Genomic DNA, 16,381 nt, shown 5'->3' with positions numbered 1-16,381 from the left:
TATCAAAACACGTCCTGGGCTAATCATTTTCCCAAATAAAAAATCCTCTAAGAGAAGAACACTCACACGTAAGTAAATACAAGAAATAAGCCCATCATAGAGAAATAAGCACATTATACGGTGGCAACAAAAGAAAGAAAAAAAAAACCCTCTAAGAAAAGAACACTCATGCGCAGATAGAAAGGCTCAAACTCTTGACCTTCTAGTGAGATGCAAGAATTCTAGCCAACTGATACCAGTTGGTTAATTTCAAAAGTTAACTAGTAGTAAATCATACCAAGCAAGATTCTGATTGGTTGATCCTTTTTTCTTTTTTTTTTTTGTTTTACCTTTTAATGTCTGTACTTTCTGTACTTGAATTTGGTATATTTTCTCAATACAATTTTATTTTCTGGGTTTCGATCTCTTCTGTCCCGAAAATCTCTGTGCCTCTGTGTTGAGGAGTTTTCCAGTCGTTGGATTTTATGGTTGTTTTTTATGTTTTAAATTCAATGTCCGGAAAACATCTCAACACAAAAGCACAAGAATTTTCAGCACAGAAAATCCTGCCTTCCATTTTTTGGTCCTCGAAAAAAAAATAATAGAAGAGCATAGTCTCTGTCAAGTCTCCTTCCATTTCCACTCTCTCTGTGGTTGGTGGCAAGAGATGAGTTGACCAGAGGAGATGAAGTGGTAAGAGATAAGACATCAGAAATTGCAACGAAACAGGCTGGATTTGAAAAGGAAATGTATAGAAAATGATGAACCATGTCTCCCATGAAAAGAAACAAGTTTCTTAATTGGTTCCAAAATAAATCTGCGACAAATCGCTTAGCACATTCGTTTTTGAGTATTATTTTCACCACCACACAATAAATCACTTGGACTAAAAACAGCTTCTAAATCCATCTGTATTCCTATGGTATACACTATACCATATCTTTCCTCCTCCTACAAATCAAGGATTAGATCACAGCCTACATGATCAAGTAGCATAAACAAAAACCAAGAGAACCCCAAACGAGTTGATCTGGTGGGAGCATAACCATAAATGGGTGGCCGAACTCGCAGTCTGCAGGACCAGTAAAAAAACATTGGGAGTATTGGAGGTTTGTCTAATCGTTAACTTCAAGGTTCGGAAATAGTGAAAATGCGCGTAACCTGGCCCGAACACCACCTGATTATCCAAAATAATCCAAAAACCAAGGGTGCAGAGAACGTAAATCAAATCAATATAACTTCCTAACACCACGAAAAACGAAATCCAGTGCACAGAGATTGGGATCCATAACGCGATCCGACAGCACCAACAAAAAATCTCAGTCCATATCGTATCGACAATAGAGTCCCATCCTAAGCAGTAAGCACTATCAACGGGCACAAGAAAAAGCTATATCACTAGCACCTTCTTCATCAATGGGGCATTTGGTGTCCAGGAAATCTGATAGTGGGAAGTCCTACAGAAGGCATCCCAGTTATGACTTTCCCATCTGGAATGCACAACAAAAAGCCCATTTCCAAGTTCCAACAGTCCAACTCTTCTAATTTACTGGCAGATATGTAACTTGTTGGAGATTAAACGGCCAAACCAACAAACACACAAATCACGAAGAACAATCAAGAACAAGAAATAAGAAAAGCAAAGACGCAAAAATTTTACATGTTTGCGACTCAAGTAGATTGCTTAATAAGAACTAACCTCGTTCCTTTTTAGGCAGGCATGTAATGTAACTGACTCCTTTTCTTTGGCTTTTTTGCCTTTTTGGTCCCCAAAGTATTAGTCAGTGGCCAATTTGGTCCTCAATGTATGAATTTAGCCAATTTGGTCCCCAACGTTTAAAATGTGTGCCAAAATGGTCCTACTCCCTAATGGCGTTTGCTTCTTCCGTCAAGAGGGGGGCATAAATGGTATTTCACCCCCTTTACACGTTTCCTTCTCATGGAAAGCTTTTTCCCGCCAAATGTCATCCCCCCCCCCCCCCCCCCCCCCCCCTCCCTCTTATATAGATTGTAACATTCAAAAGAAAACACACAAAGAGAGAGATTTTGTTTGCCCAGGATTTTTTTGTTGTTCAAAAAAAATTTACATTTATTAGTTTTTCGTCGATTTTTTTGAGGATTATTGCTTCTTCATGACAAGAGACATTTGAAAAGTAAAAAAATTACGATCAAACCCAATCTTTTTTAAATGAAGATAAAAAAAAGCCAATAAGCCAATTTTTTCTTTATTAAAAAAATAGATTTCGATCGTAATTTTTTACCTTTTAGATTATTCTCGTCATGAAGAAGCAATACTCTCCAAAAATAGACGAAAAACTAAAAAACGCAATTTTTTTGTCCAAAAAATAAGCCCTTTGGCTTATAATGCCAAACTACGCATAAGTTATGATGTAATATAATGCCCCACTAGACCTGCTTCCTCTTATATGATTGTATTTCCAGTTATCAGTTCCAATTTTCATAGCATAACAAACACCAAAAATTTAGAAAACAAACTGTAATGACTAATCCATAAGACACCAAATAACTGCATAAGAAAATATAAAAGGTGCATTACACCTGCCATTACATAAAACCCACGTCCAGACTTTACAATACCATAAGTAAGCAAAAGTCATATACCAGCCATAAGTTCAGAATTACTAAGTTCGATAGAAGTTCACAAAAACTAAGCCTTAACATTGAAAGTGGCTTCATAATCACAAGGTAGTTATTAAAAAGTTGCACGACTACTCATATATATGTCCACAAAAAGTAAGGCCATAATAAATACAGTTGAAGTTCTACCAGGTATGTTCCACAAAAAGAAAGCCATGTTCCACAAAAAGAAAGCCAGTTACTTGTTGGTGCTGCCAAACCCACTTCCTAAGGTTTGAGTTGTAACTGAAGTGATATTTGAAGCTTGTGATCCTTGTGTGGCTTGTGCATAGTTAGAAGGGACATTAACCTGCAAGAATGGAGGGTAAAATGACATTAACATTCCATTGTTGGGCCTAATAAGGTTTTAAGCTAAGGTTTCCCAAAATGGCAAAATATGGACAAGCTCGGAAAGGGTCCAATTTTATTTTTCTTTATATTTTTCAATTTTATTAGTTTCCCCAATTTTTAGGATACTTCGATTTTAAGCTAGAGTTTGCTAGTGTATGTAAAAGATTAGTCAAGTAAACAATGTGTTGTACCTGAATGCCTCTGCCCCTTGGCTGCATGCCAACTCCTCCACCCCTAACCTTGATGCCATTCCCCCTGCCTCTTTGTTGCACTCCAACTCCCCCACCTCTTGTCTTCACACCACTTCCTCTGCCTCTTTGTTGCACTCCAACTCCCCCACCTCTTGTCTTCACACCACTTCCCCTGCCTTTTTATTGCACTCCAACTCCCCCACCTCTTGTTTTCACACCACTTCCTCCACCTCTTATATTGACACTAGTTCCCTTGCCTATTGGTTGCACAATTCCCCCACCTCTTGTCTTCACACTATTTCCCCTGCCCCTAAGCTGCACACCCCCTCCTCTACCCCTTGCACTTGTTCCATTGCCCGTCGGTTGCACACTTGTTCCTCTGCCCCTTGGTTGCACACTAGTTCCTCTGCCCCTTGGTTGCACAGAACCCCCCCTAGCACTTGGCTGCACACTAATTCCTCTCCCCCTTGCTTGTATAATGGTTCCATTAGCCTCAGGCAAGGGTGTGGTGCAAGTTCTCCGGTTGTGGCCATGTTTCCCACACCTTCTACAGTAAACTGAGTTCTGTCCTAGTTTTCTCAACTTGGTTGGATCCTTTGGATTCAAATATTCTTCTGGAGCCCTAATTCTTTTCTTCTTTGGCCTTCCAAATTTTCTCCTCCCCTTTGGAGGCAAAACTGGTGTGTGACCTGTTTTAGGCCACATTTTATAGCCATTAACAGGATTGATCAATGGTTGGTATGCCTTAGCGTAACTTGACTTGGAATAACAAGGATGTATAAAATGTTCTTCTCTCTCATGTCTCTCTTGGATTGCTGCAATTGCATGGACACAAGGTATCCCAGTCAAGTCCCACCTTCTACAACTACAAGATTGTAAATCTAGGAACACTGTGTATTGTTCCCCATCACCACATCTAACTTGGAATTGGAGATCACCAAACCATTCAGCTTGATAAGGTGCTGCCTAATCCTTCAATGCCTCTAACTTGCTATAACAGTTAGGTAAGAGCTCTTCTTTGAATTTCTTAATCCACTCTCTTCTAATCACCATCCTCTTACTCAGATAACACCTAATCCACTCCAACATTTCTATAATTAGTTTATCCCTAGCGTCCAATATAGCTCTGTTGAATGTTTCACATAAGTTGTTGCACACCATGTCACATTTCACAATTTCCTTGAAATGTGATCTATTCCAATGACTTGCAGGTATTTTGGCTAACCATTGATATGCTGCAGGATCTTCTTCCTTCATCTTCTCCATTGCATCATGAAATTGTGCTACATGGGATGCCTTAGCACATTCCCAGAACTTGTTTTCAAGGGACAAACCTTTGAATTGCTTTTGAAAGTTGCTTAATATGTGCTTAGCACAATACCTTTGCTCTGATCTGACTATATTTTCATTAATTGCTGGCAACAAACCCTATAAAGAGCAATTATGATATAAGTAAATATCCACAAAACTGAAAACTACCAAGTATAAAATAAAAAGACAAGGATTAGGATTACCTTTTGCCTATCATTGATGAATGTCCATTCATGTTCATTGGCTTCTGTAATATTGAGGTCCATCTTCATAAGTGTAAGAAACCATGTCCATGTATCTTTATTCTCATTCTCCACCACACACCATGCCATAGGATACATAGCATTGTTTGGATCCACCCCAACTACTGTGAGGAGCTGGCTACTATATTCCCCTTTTAAGTGACAACCATCTACACCTATTATCTTTCTGCAACCTGCTAGATACCCACTCTTCACAGCTGCTAAGAAAATGTACAACCTGTTGAATCTTGGTTGCCCAGTGACTTCATCCAATGAGGCATCCATTACCACAGTTGAGCCTGGATTGGTCCTCCTTAGCTCCTCACAATAGTCCCACAGTTTCCCATATTGTTCAATATCATTACCATAAATGAGCTTACCAGCTTTTCTCTTTGCCTTGTATAATTGGTTCCTAGAAACATCAACTTTTAGTTCCTTCCTCACTCTCTCTTTCAAGGCAGCAATAGGCATCCCTGGATTAATCCTTAAATCATCCATATACTTCTTAGCTATGACTGTTGAGGTTACATTCCTATTTGAGTAGGTTTTTCCACATTTATGTATCGCCTTGTAGGTTCTCACTTGGTAAGTAGACTCAGTCATAACTTTGGCTGCATATACCTCCCATGGACAAGGTTTTTCTGGATCAGTCCCCCCAAAACACTTGGCTTTAATCCTCCTCTTATCATTCTTGACCATCTTTACCTGCCTTTGGTGCTTAATTGCATGTTGTTTCACTGCTGCTTTGAACTCTTGAGGTGTGCTGAATAACATTCCCATCTTGAACTGGGGATCTTCCATATCAGTTTCAGGCCTAAAATTCTTAAAGTGATGCTTCCTTCTAAGACTATTTTCTTCATCACTTGAGGTGTAATAACTGCTTTCAAAACCATATTTGGAATCATCATCACTGAGCACAATCTCATCACCATTCCCATCAAACGCAACTTCTTCTTCAGTAGTGACCCTTACCCCCACAAATTTTTCGTTCTCATCAACAAATGTCTCATATAACCCATCATCATCTTCTTCCTGGTAGGAATGGTCACTGTAATATACAACATCATCACTTGATGAATCACTATATTCTTCTTCGTCTGTGATTACAACATGACCAGCAAAATCCTTTTGCCCTCCATCTACATCAGGTTTAAAATTTAGATCCAAAAATCCAATATCATCAACATTCACATTTGCAATCCCAAAATCAAATTCAACATTCCCAAAACCAATTTGAACATTTCCAGCATCAAAGTAAATATACTCTAATCCACTCTTTGGATCAAAATTAAAGGACCCCAAATCAAAGTTGGATTGCATATTTGGATCAGTTTCTTGGGCTGCACTATCAAGATAAGTCAATCCTCCAATGTGCTCCAAATAAATTATAGCAGTCCTATTCTTGTCCAAATAGTTCAACATACCCTTTGTCCAAATTAAGGCCAGGCAGCTTATAGTAAAAGGCCACAGTAGAATGATATCCAAGGTGCTTGGCCATAGCATCAAACTCAAGCAAAGAAATAAAGTCAGGGTTTAGCCCATGGACTGTGTCAATTTTACCTCCATTGTAAACCCTCATGGGCTTAAAAGTAAATAAACCACCATGGTGGACTTCCATTGCATAATTAGGAGGGTGCCTGCAAGACCCTACACAAAAGCCCAAATATGTTCATTTAACAACATATTAATAGGCCGAGTTTCTCTTTGAGCTTTTTTTTATTTTGCCCTTATTTTCTTGTTTGTTAGTTTTGCGTTAATTTTTTTTTACTTTTTGATTCGTCTCATCGAGAGGAATCGAAAAAGTAAAAAAATTTTACTTTTACCCAAATATTTTGAATAGAGATCACTTTTAAGTAGAAAAAGTAGACTTTTTCAAAACTTTTTTTTACTTAAAAAGTGGTCATTGTTCAAAATATTTGGGTAAAAGTAAATTTTTTTTACTTTTCTGATTCTCGACTCAAAAAGTCAAAAATTTGGCACAAAACGAACAAGAGCAAAAAAAATTTGAATAAAAACAAAAAGTTCTTAACTGAGAGGGCCATGCATACCCAAAAAAAAATGGTGGTCTACACCTCCAGTAGTAATGCGTCAAAAAAATACACTTGTAAGTCAAAACCCTATAAAAAACTGCATTCTTTTTCCAAACAGTGTAAAGTGCACGAACCCAGATGAGGTTTGAGATGCTACACATATATTATACACAAAAACACACACGCACATATTTTTATATCCATACACAGGTTTACATGTATACAGTCATGAATGAGGCCCAATTTTGCACTCCAAAGCATAAAATGGGAAAGAAAAAGCAGTAAAAATGAACGAAAATAGTAAATACATACCCCTGCATTCTTCATTTCACTCTTGATGTTCCATCTTCACTCTTGTTCAAGTATATTCAATGAAAACATTCCACAAATTAGGGGAATTTTTTGGTCAGAGAAAACGAGATTACGAATGGTGTAAGGAATTAGGGGTTTTGTATTCTACCGTAATGAGATTCTTTGATATTTTAGGTTGAGACGTGTAAAGGGGGTGAAATACCATTTATGCCCCCCCTCTTGACGGGAGAGGCAAACGCCGTTAGAGAGGATGACCATTTTGGCACACATTTTAAACGTTAGGGACCAAATTGGCTAAATTCATACATTGGGGACCAAATTGACCACTAGCTAATACTTTGAGGACCAAAAAGGCAAAAAAGCCCCTTTTCTTTCCAGTAATGATGCAGACTGAAACTCTCCACTTCTTTAGAGAACACTACTACATCGCTGTACCTGAATCTGCAAAATACCATCGGTGGATACGGATGGTTCACAACTTCACATCCAAAAAACAAATTTCCATGTGGTCATTGAAGTTGTAACAATCCTTCACTTCAAAAACAAAAAAAATTTAGACAGTGGCCATTCTAACAATTAGAAATATTACTAGTTCATCGTGGGTGGAAGAAATTAGAGACATCCAAATAAACCAATTGAACTTAGCGAAGTAGCATCTAGAGACCAAACTTTGGTGGCTTAGAGCCCATAAGAACTTCTTGTTGTAGGAGCATTTTGATGAATTGATGTTTTAAATGTCCTGGGTCCTCCTATCACAAACATACTCATTTGTTTTCCTTTTATCTTTCTAATTCATAGTTTTCGAGAATTTCTTTGGAAGAAGCATTTTATTTGTTTATACTCCCGTTTATGATCAATTCAGTAGAAGAGCTGCGTTGGAAACTATTGTTGGAATTTTTGGGGGGCAACGGATGCAAATAATAAAAGAAAGAACACAACGATCGATGTTTTTGGAGATGTAGGGCGGAGCCTTACAAAGCTTCTACAGAACTATAACTTTACCAAAAAGGACTTGATAGTAGAGAATATGATTATGATAGTATTTCCGATTATATATCGATCTATTTGATTGATTTAAACAATAACATAAAGCGTCCTTTTATAGGACTACATGGATGAATCTAAAATATGAATCACAAGTCCCAAGAGGACTTTATATATCCCTTTGTGATAAAACTAAATATGATCATGTCTTACTTGAGATACATGCATCCCAAATTAATAAAAAAATTATGGATTACAAGTTCCAACAACTATTTACCATAAACCAGAAACGGTAAAGTGAGGAACATGATTGCAAGTTCAACCAGGGTTTTTTTTTTTTTGATGTGTTGTAACTTTTTGCATTAAAATGCAGATTATTTTCGTTCAAGCAATAATACAGAGATAACGAAAATCCAAGTAAATGAATGGGGGATGTTCAGAAAACAGATGAATGTGCAGCAGAGATTGCATTTTCAATGTATTTGGTAATGGCAATATTACCACATAAATATCAATAAATTTTTTCCAAATTTGCATTGATTCTTCACAAGACTCACATAGCTATCCATAAATACTCTCCAAATTTGAATTTATTACTCTTCGATAAGGTCAACAGTGGGTAGAGGAGAGAGAAAATGACTCGATGACCCAAGCACATTTCAGATTCAACTCATCTTATCACCTTCTCGATCAGCACCTCCATTTCCACCTATAAATTCACCCACGACCGAGCTTCATTCTATACTATCTTCAACCTATTGAACCAAACAAGAACGATCTGCCGACGAGAAGATGTCCAAATTCACCACCCTCTTCATGCTCACCCTCCTCCTCTCCTCCATGCTAACCTACACAACCGCTCGTCCAGGCCCTAACTTGGTTAAAACCCAGAATGAGGTATGATCGATCATTTCGCTTAGCCATCAAATTTATACGTTTAACCAGTGGTTTAGTTAACTCTTTGTTCATCAAATCTTTTAACCTTTAGCATGGTTTCTCCTTTTCGTTGATACTGTACGTAGGACGCCGAGATAGAGAAAAACGGGGTTTATCACGAAGAAAACTGTGATGGAGTGGACAAGGAAGAGTGCCTGATCAGGAGGACACTGGCAGCTCATATTGATTACATATACACCCAAAAGCAAGGCCCTCACAAGCCATGAATCCTATTGTTACTCTCTTAGTAACTACTGATGATACTGACTAGCTTGATCGAGTTCCAAAATATCTAGTCAAAAGTTAGTATCCTGATAAATGAAGTACTCCATATATATACATGATCAAAAAAATAATAATAATAATAAAGTAATATATGATTGCTGGTATATATAGATATACATTCCTCCCTGTGTTGCATTGTTTCAAAGCAGCTTGAGCACTTGTTGGTTTTGATAGAATGAGACTGCTGTCCTATAAGTACTAGACTAAGGAGATTGAGACCCAATTGTTATGAATCGAATTGAGCTACTTTTTTTATGATCCACAAAGAGGTGTTGGAGGGGGCGACCGGGCGTTTAAAAAAAGAAAGAAAAAAGCTACTTGGTAATGAAAATGCAATTAGATAAGGGTGGAAATGTTGCGACCTTATAACGGCGGAACCCGGCTTAGGCACCAATGAAGAAGGTTGCCCTCTTCTTATCCCTCTCCTAATGTGTTCCGATAGCCAGGAGTTCGGGCGGGCCCGTGCCAAACAAAGAAACCAATCAATTGCACTAAGAGAAAGTAGCTTGATTGATTCGAATCCCGCGAGTGACAGCAGCATAAGTCTTGTGAACGTTATCGATCAGTATAGTCTCGGTATCGGCTACCCTTCGATTGGAACTGGAAGTTTCATAACAGGCGGCTGGTACACCACCATAGTGAAACTGCCTTTTCTTTTTTTTATTTGGATAGGATTTATGTTGGCTTCGTTGCGAAATATGATTATTATGGATTGCTGATGTCCATATCACTCGGGCAATCCACAGTGGTATAATAAAAAAAAGATAATCAAAAGTTAACATATCAACTTTTGATTATTCACTTAAGAGATTGCTAAGCTTAACAATATTGAGTCATTTTTAATCCATAACTAAAATAAGGGGTCAACTACAATTTCACTCACTCTCTCTCTCTTTCTTTGTCTCTCTCTCTCTCTGTTTTCCGTCATTCACTTCCCTCCATTTACGTCTTTTTGGGAAAAATATATCGATTCCCTATTTTAATTTTGGAGAAAAATCGGTGTCTTTCTTTCCTCCTATTATGAATTTTTTTGGGGGAAAAAAATAGAAACGGGAAAGAAGAGTGAAATACCTTAATCCGGCGACGACGGGTTGAATTGTACATGATCGAAAGATATGACCTTCACTTTTGGAGGGAAAGGAAAAAAAATAGTTTGTGAGTAATGTGAAAAGGATATAGAGTAGGCGAAAAAGAGAAGAAGAAAATACAGCTAGTTCAAACACGCGTGTATACAAATTTTGAAACTAATTAACTTATGTGGTGTGGGATCTACAAATTTTGATTATTGAAAAAGGTTGCTAGTTTTGGTTATCCAAAGCTTAAAATTTAATTATTTATAAGGATGTTGCTAAGTTTGATTATACCATTGTGAGCCATTTTTTTGCACCAATGTTGTTAACTTTAAAACAATTAGCTTTTAATTATATTACTATGGAATGCCTCAGTGGCCTTTGGTTGGCAGGAATGCTACCTTAGTTGTTGTGGTCCGCAATTCAGCTTTTCTACAGGTGGGTGGCTGAATATTCAATTCAATGTAATCCTTGATTTGTCAACTTTAACAGTGTAGCATAGATACGAGACACTACAATTCTAAAAAAATGGAGACATCGTGTATGCCTTATACATGCAAATACATTTTACGTTAAACTTTTGGCACATTAGTACTCTCGAAGTTATAATAGGAGTAATATTTATCTCCAAAAAGCTTGTCAATTTTACAAAAGCCATCCATAGGTGTCCCGTGTCTAAGTCAAGAGTAATATTTAGTATACCATACCAGAGGTAGTTTAATAATATTTTTTCAAATAAAATGTGTATGCAAATTTCTATGTTATCATAATTCCAATCCAAAAAGTAAATTTTACAAATGGTCCCTCTACTTAATTCGCATGAATTCTCATTTTCGTCCCTCTAGTACCAATTGTGTTAATTTTAGCCCAATAGTTTACATTCCGTCTCAATTTCATCCCTTTCGCCTATGGCATCAATGAAACAAACGGAACTGAAGGCCAAAGTCGTCATTTTCACTCATAGAGGGACTAAATTGAAATTTCATGCAAACTATAGGGACTATTTCTAAAATTTTACATTTTACTTTTGTTTTTGCAAATATAATTAAAAGACAAAAGTTAAACATAATTTTCGACTAGAATATTTACATGTAAAAGTGTAATTCAATATTTGAGTATTTAACTCTATAAAAGAACATAAAAGCAAGGAAAACGAAATATTAAAGTAGAATAAACTTGTCAATTACATGGATTTCGGTTATAAAAATTAAGTCTTACAAAAAAAATTACGAATGATTTTTCATTCTTCCTTTTTTCTTGGAAGGGAATATGATAAGATAGAAATTTGCATAGGTATTTCATTTGGAAAAATGTCTCTCAGTGACGAAAAAGAATGAAATATATTAAGCGACAAATATCATTTCATAAGAAAAGAAACAAATACAAAAATATAAGATGTGCAAATAATCACCTAGTATAACCAAAAGTCTTGTTCTTGTGAATATTTATTACAACTCCAATTGGAAAAGAAAAAGAAAAGGGAACAATACTTCGTTGTACAGTTCACCTAATGTCCAAGGGTAGTCATTTACTAGCCAAAAGTAATGGCGTTATAGTAAACTTAACATAATGGAGAAATCTTGCTAATATTTTGTATGTTAGGGAAGGGCAGTATTATTGTCAGAACCTTGGGAGGTTCCTGCATTTGTCAGAAACCTCAAAGGGTGCTAGTGAAATTTACCCTTTAGAATAATAGGTTATGGGCGCCGCTATTCGCAGCCTTTTATTTTCTCCCGTAGCCCACTGCATTTCGCTAAATGGTTGTTGAAAATCATAAATAACATTTCGGTAAATTGCTGTTGAAAATAATATTATATTTCGGTAACTACATGTCGAAAATATGTTCAACTTTCGGTAAACAACTGCCGAACATGCTTTTTCGGTAAACATCTGTTGAAAAAAATATTATATTTCGGTAATTGGATGCTGAAAATATATCTCAATTTCGGTAACTAACTGTCGAGTATAATTGAAAATTTTTAACAGGTTATGGAAGTAAATAGAGGGTTGCGAATAGCAACGCCCTAGGTTATTTTTGATGGCATAGATATACTCCTACCTCTGTTTCTGGTGGTACGGTGGTGGCAGTGCCGGCTCATATATTTTGGAGGCCTGAAATGAATTTTCTATATTGAGCCCCTTACATATTCATGAATTTCTTTAAAAAATGATAAAAGTACAAAAAATAACAAAAAAATCAAACTAAAATGATACAATTATGACTATAAATGTAAAAAGATATGATTGAAATTATGGAGGTGTATGAGAGTCGAACCACACACTCTCAATAACATGACAATATTATGTAACCATTGAACCAAGTATCTGGTTTGTGTTTTTATTTGGAAATATTCTAATATTAATATGTAAGTCACATTACAGTGGGGCCTCAATTTCGGACCAAAATTCGGGAGCCGGAAGCGGTTGCTTCCCTTGCATACCCTATAAGCCGGCTTTGGGTGGTGGTGGTGGTGGTTTAAAACCACTAAACCAGCTTCAGCTCTTAATTCTTATGGAGTGGGATTACAGGAGATTATTCACTGTTATCTAATATTTAAAGACTTCAGTATTAGCATAATCTCTATTATGATTGCCAATAATGCAATTAAACATATTTATATGTATAGGATCAAAAAATATACTGTATATATTTATATGTATAGACTACAGATCCACCAAAAAAACATACGGAGTACATGCAGTCGTATATACATGCGGGCCCGGAAAACAACAAGGGATTCGTGCTTATCGGATGGCTATGGACACATGTGTTTCATAAAAACATTTTATAAAAAATCCAAGACCAAAGTCTCTTTCAAGTCTCCCTCCATTTCCCATCTCTCTCTCTCTCTCTCTCTCTCTCTCTGGGGTTGGTGGAAAGAGATGAGTTGACCATAGTACATAAAAGTAAGACAGAGATATCAGAAATTTCAACAAACAGACTTGATCCAGAAAGAAAATGTCGGAAAATGCTGAACCATCTCTCTCACGAAAAGAAAGAAGTTTTTTTTTTTTTTTATCCGCAAAGTTTCTTGGTTCCATAATATATACGTAATGGTTACTCTACACGTTCGTCAAAGAGTATTGCTTTTAGCACCACATAATTATCTGTTCGGGGATCATCTTGCACCTATCGGAATCGAAACAATTGTTCCATCACGTGCTGCAAGCACCAAAGGGTATGTGTGGGGGGGCTGAAAAAATCCTTGAACTTCTTCCTCCTTGCTGTTGTAACGGTGAAAGGGTTGAACAGTGAACTGGGTACCTGAAAATCGAAGGAGGGTGTACCTCCGGAAAGACGCTCCGACGAACAAGTTAGTGAGAGCCCGAGAGGTAGAGGAAAGTATACTTTTAGTGAAGTTTGTAAGGATGGGAAAGATTAGATATCTTTTACCTTATGGTATCACCTCTTGTTTTTAGACAAGACTTTGAGTATTTGGACAAGTAGATAATGTCACTTTCAGCTATAAGTAGAAAAATTCTAGATCATGTTACTTTCAACCATAAGTAAAAAACTTCTTGATTTGACTATAAGTAGAAAGTTTCTAGATGACCATTTGATTCCCACTTGCAAGCACTATTCTTGGAATCTTTTCTCAAGTGATAACGTACCTTCCAAACGAAAGCTTTACACCGCCGAATGAGCTAAGGTTTTACCGACCGACCATAAATCCCCGAACATCAACTCACCCTATCGAGCGCAAGCACATGCCACCGAGTGAAAAAATGACACAACGAACGTTAACCTGATGAAGACACTAGAAGATTGCTAACGCTCGGCGACGACGCTGGGAGACATTTGACATTCGACAGATCAGTGCAATATCTTCCTATGACTTGTAATGACATTATAGATGAACTGAGACAACTGAACAGTGAGATTACTTGGTGAACTCTCCTTGTGACTCTTTGAACCTTCTGATCCTTCTGAACCATGGATATTTCGGCCCACTACAGTATGTTTCAACCCCACCAAACGACTATGAAGAAGACAACTTGATCTCAGAAAATTCAAGTACCTAACCGTAACTCATCCCATTGGTGGTAGAGAACGAAGTTTCTCATCCATAGAAAAGTAACCAACATCCACTACCATCTCCCAATCAAATTTCAATGTAGTGGAGGGTGAAAATTAAAAATCAGCAGATTAGCAGAAGAAAAGATGTTCCTATTTGAGTTACCTGATAACTTTCCAGTCAACCCATCACATCGCCCTATTCATCCACCTTGTTGCTTAGTTTTCTCCAAATGATTATCACTTTGCTGCAAAAAAAAAGCGAAGAAAGAGGTGTCAAATACGGCATTTGATAATTTGGCATAACACACAAGTGCGCCCAATGGAAGATTGAACAAAAATGGTGACATTGTCGCGATGGGAACATCGGTCGAGCGGGAGCATAATAAGAAGGGGCTCACACTTCGACTTTCATCGCCAGCAAAATATCTTATCATTAACTTCAAAGTCCCGGGACTAGCCAAAGAGCGTGTAACCTGGCCCAGACCAAGTATACAGAAAATGTTAATCGAATCAATATCACTTTCTAACACCACGAGAATGAAATCCTGTGCACAGACAAAGGTAACCATAAAGCGATCCATCCACCAACCCAAGTCCATATGAAAGAACAACGATGTCCTGTCTTAGGACTATCAACAGGAACAAGAACCAGCAATAGTTACTACTACTTCATCATGGGTGGAAGAAGTTAGAGACATCCAAATAAAACCAATTGAAATTAGTGGAGTGGCGCCTAGAGGCCAATCTTAATTTGGTGGCTTAGAGCCCATAACAAGAACTTGATGTTGTAGGAGCATGCTGATGAATTGATGTTTTAAATGTCTTTGGTCCTCCTATCACAAACATACTCATTTGTTTTTCTCTTTTTTTTTTTTTCTTCTCATTCTTAGTTGTAGAAAATTTCTTCCAAAGAACCATTGTATTGGTTTATTCTCCCGCCAATGATCAACACAGTAGAAGAGCCACAATGGAGTCTATTTAACAAAAAACCAGAAACGGTTAAGTGAGGAACATGTAAGTTTAAGCATTGTTTTTCTTTATTATTTGGTGACGTGTTAGTAACTTTTTTTGCATTGAAATGTAGATTTTCATTTGAGCAATAATACAGAGATATCAGATGATCAATATCCAACCAAATAAAAGGGGGATGTTCAGAAAACAGATGAAATGCATAGCAGAGATCATATTTTCATTTGTATTTGGTAATGGCTACCACATAAATATCAATAAAATTTCTCCAAATTTGAATTGATTTTCTTGAGACTCACATAACTATTGGTGAATATTCTCCAAAATTCCATTGATTATGCTTAGATGTGTTCAACAGAAGACACAAGAGAGAAAATGACATGAAGACCCAAGCGCTCTCAGATTCAACATCATCTAATCAACTCCTCAGCACCTCCATTTCCTTCTATAAATTCACCCACGACCTCCCTTCATTCTATCTTCAACCAACTGAAACGCACAAGAACGATCTGCTGAAGAAATAATGTCCAAATTCACCACCCTCTTCATGATGACGCAATGTTTGCTGGTATAGATACACATTCCTCCCTGTGTTGCATTGTTTTAAAACCAGCCTGAGCATTAGTAAATTTGATAGAATGAGACTACTCCTAGAAGTACTTGACAGATTGGGACCACTTATTATGTATCGAATCGAGCTACTTGGTAATAAATAGTTCTAAATCTGTAAACAGATTGCTGGCACCCAATATGTATCGAATCGGGCTACTTGGTAAGAAATAGTTCTAAATCTGTAATTTGGTCATTACAGATTGCTGGCACCCAAATCATTCAGTGGCTTTCAATCAGCAAGAAACTCTCTATGTAGCACGAACTGGCTTTCAGTCAGCAAGAATACTATCTATGTAGCACGAACTAGCTTTCAGTCAGCAAGAAAACTAAGTAACAAGTACACGGAAACGGACACTGACATGACCACAGCACACGACAAATCTTAACAAACAGGGATTACACGGCGAGGGACATAGCAACTTCTTATTTTTTCTCTCTTTGTTATTCATACCTT

The 16,381-nt window shown here is 37.1% G+C and overlaps 3 protein-coding genes across 3 annotated transcripts; 1 reads left to right on the top strand and 2 right to left on the bottom strand.

The window, feature by feature from the left end:
- Positions 1–1,369: 1,369 nt before the first annotated feature.
- LOC131328350 (uncharacterized) lies at positions 1,370–3,863 on the bottom strand. Its single transcript, XM_058361300.1, has 4 exons — positions 3,377–3,863; positions 3,159–3,334; positions 2,820–2,926; positions 1,370–1,469 (listed from the first exon to the last, which is right to left on the bottom strand). Exons 1-4 carry the CDS (start codon positions 3,861–3,863, stop codon positions 1,370–1,372), a joined length of 870 nt encoding a protein of 289 aa, XP_058217283.1.
- On the bottom strand, positions 2,793–6,133 carry LOC131328349 (uncharacterized). Its single transcript, XM_058361299.1, has 3 exons — positions 4,673–6,133; positions 3,159–4,586; positions 2,793–2,926 (listed from the first exon to the last, which is right to left on the bottom strand). The coding sequence occupies exons 1-2, from the start codon at positions 6,131–6,133 to the stop codon at positions 4,125–4,127; spliced, it is 1,923 nt and encodes a 640-aa protein (XP_058217282.1). The 3' UTR covers positions 2,793–2,926; positions 3,159–4,124.
- Positions 6,134–8,637: 2,504 nt separating this feature from the next.
- On the top strand, positions 8,638–9,282 carry LOC131330146 (phytosulfokines 3-like). Its single transcript, XM_058363639.1, has 2 exons — positions 8,638–8,934; positions 9,060–9,282. The coding sequence occupies exons 1-2, from the start codon at positions 8,830–8,832 to the stop codon at positions 9,198–9,200; spliced, it is 246 nt and encodes an 81-aa protein (XP_058219622.1). The 5' UTR covers positions 8,638–8,829; the 3' UTR covers positions 9,201–9,282.
- Positions 9,283–16,381: the final 7,099 nt, after the last annotated feature.

This window comes from Rhododendron vialii, chromosome 6a, assembly GCF_030253575.1.
Source record: "Rhododendron vialii isolate Sample 1 chromosome 6a, ASM3025357v1".
NCBI classification, from domain to species: domain Eukaryota; kingdom Viridiplantae; phylum Streptophyta; class Magnoliopsida; order Ericales; family Ericaceae; genus Rhododendron; species Rhododendron vialii.
The sequence above is the reverse complement of the archived record's forward strand: the minus strand, read 5'-3'. Positions and strand labels throughout refer to the sequence as shown.

Bases quoted from the DNA above. Each gene is read 5' to 3' on its own strand.
- LOC131328350 (XM_058361300.1), bottom strand. From the start codon at position 3,863: ATGTGGCCTAAAACAGGTCACACACCAGTTTTGCCTCCAAAGGGGAGG. The intron at 3,335-3,376 runs GTGTGAAAACAA...TGCAATAAAAAG, and splicing joins TATAAGAGGTGGAGGAAGTG to GCAGGGGAAGTGGTGTGAAG. The intron at 1,470-2,819 runs GTAACTGGCTTT...TGTGCATTCCAG, and splicing joins GGGTTTGGCAGCACCAACAA to ATGGGAAAGTCATAACTGGG.
- LOC131328349 (XM_058361299.1), bottom strand. From the start codon at position 6,133: ATGTTGAACTATTTGGACAAGAATAGGACTGCTATAATTTATTTGGAG. The intron at 4,587-4,672 runs GTAATCCTAATC...TGCTCTTTATAG, and splicing joins TCATCAATGATAGGCAAAAG to GGTTTGTTGCCAGCAATTAA.
- LOC131330146 (XM_058363639.1), top strand. From the start codon at position 8,830: ATGTCCAAATTCACCACCCTCTTCATGCTCACCCTCCTCCTCTCCTCC. The intron at 8,935-9,059 runs GTATGATCGATC...TACTGTACGTAG, and splicing joins TGGTTAAAACCCAGAATGAG to GACGCCGAGATAGAGAAAAA.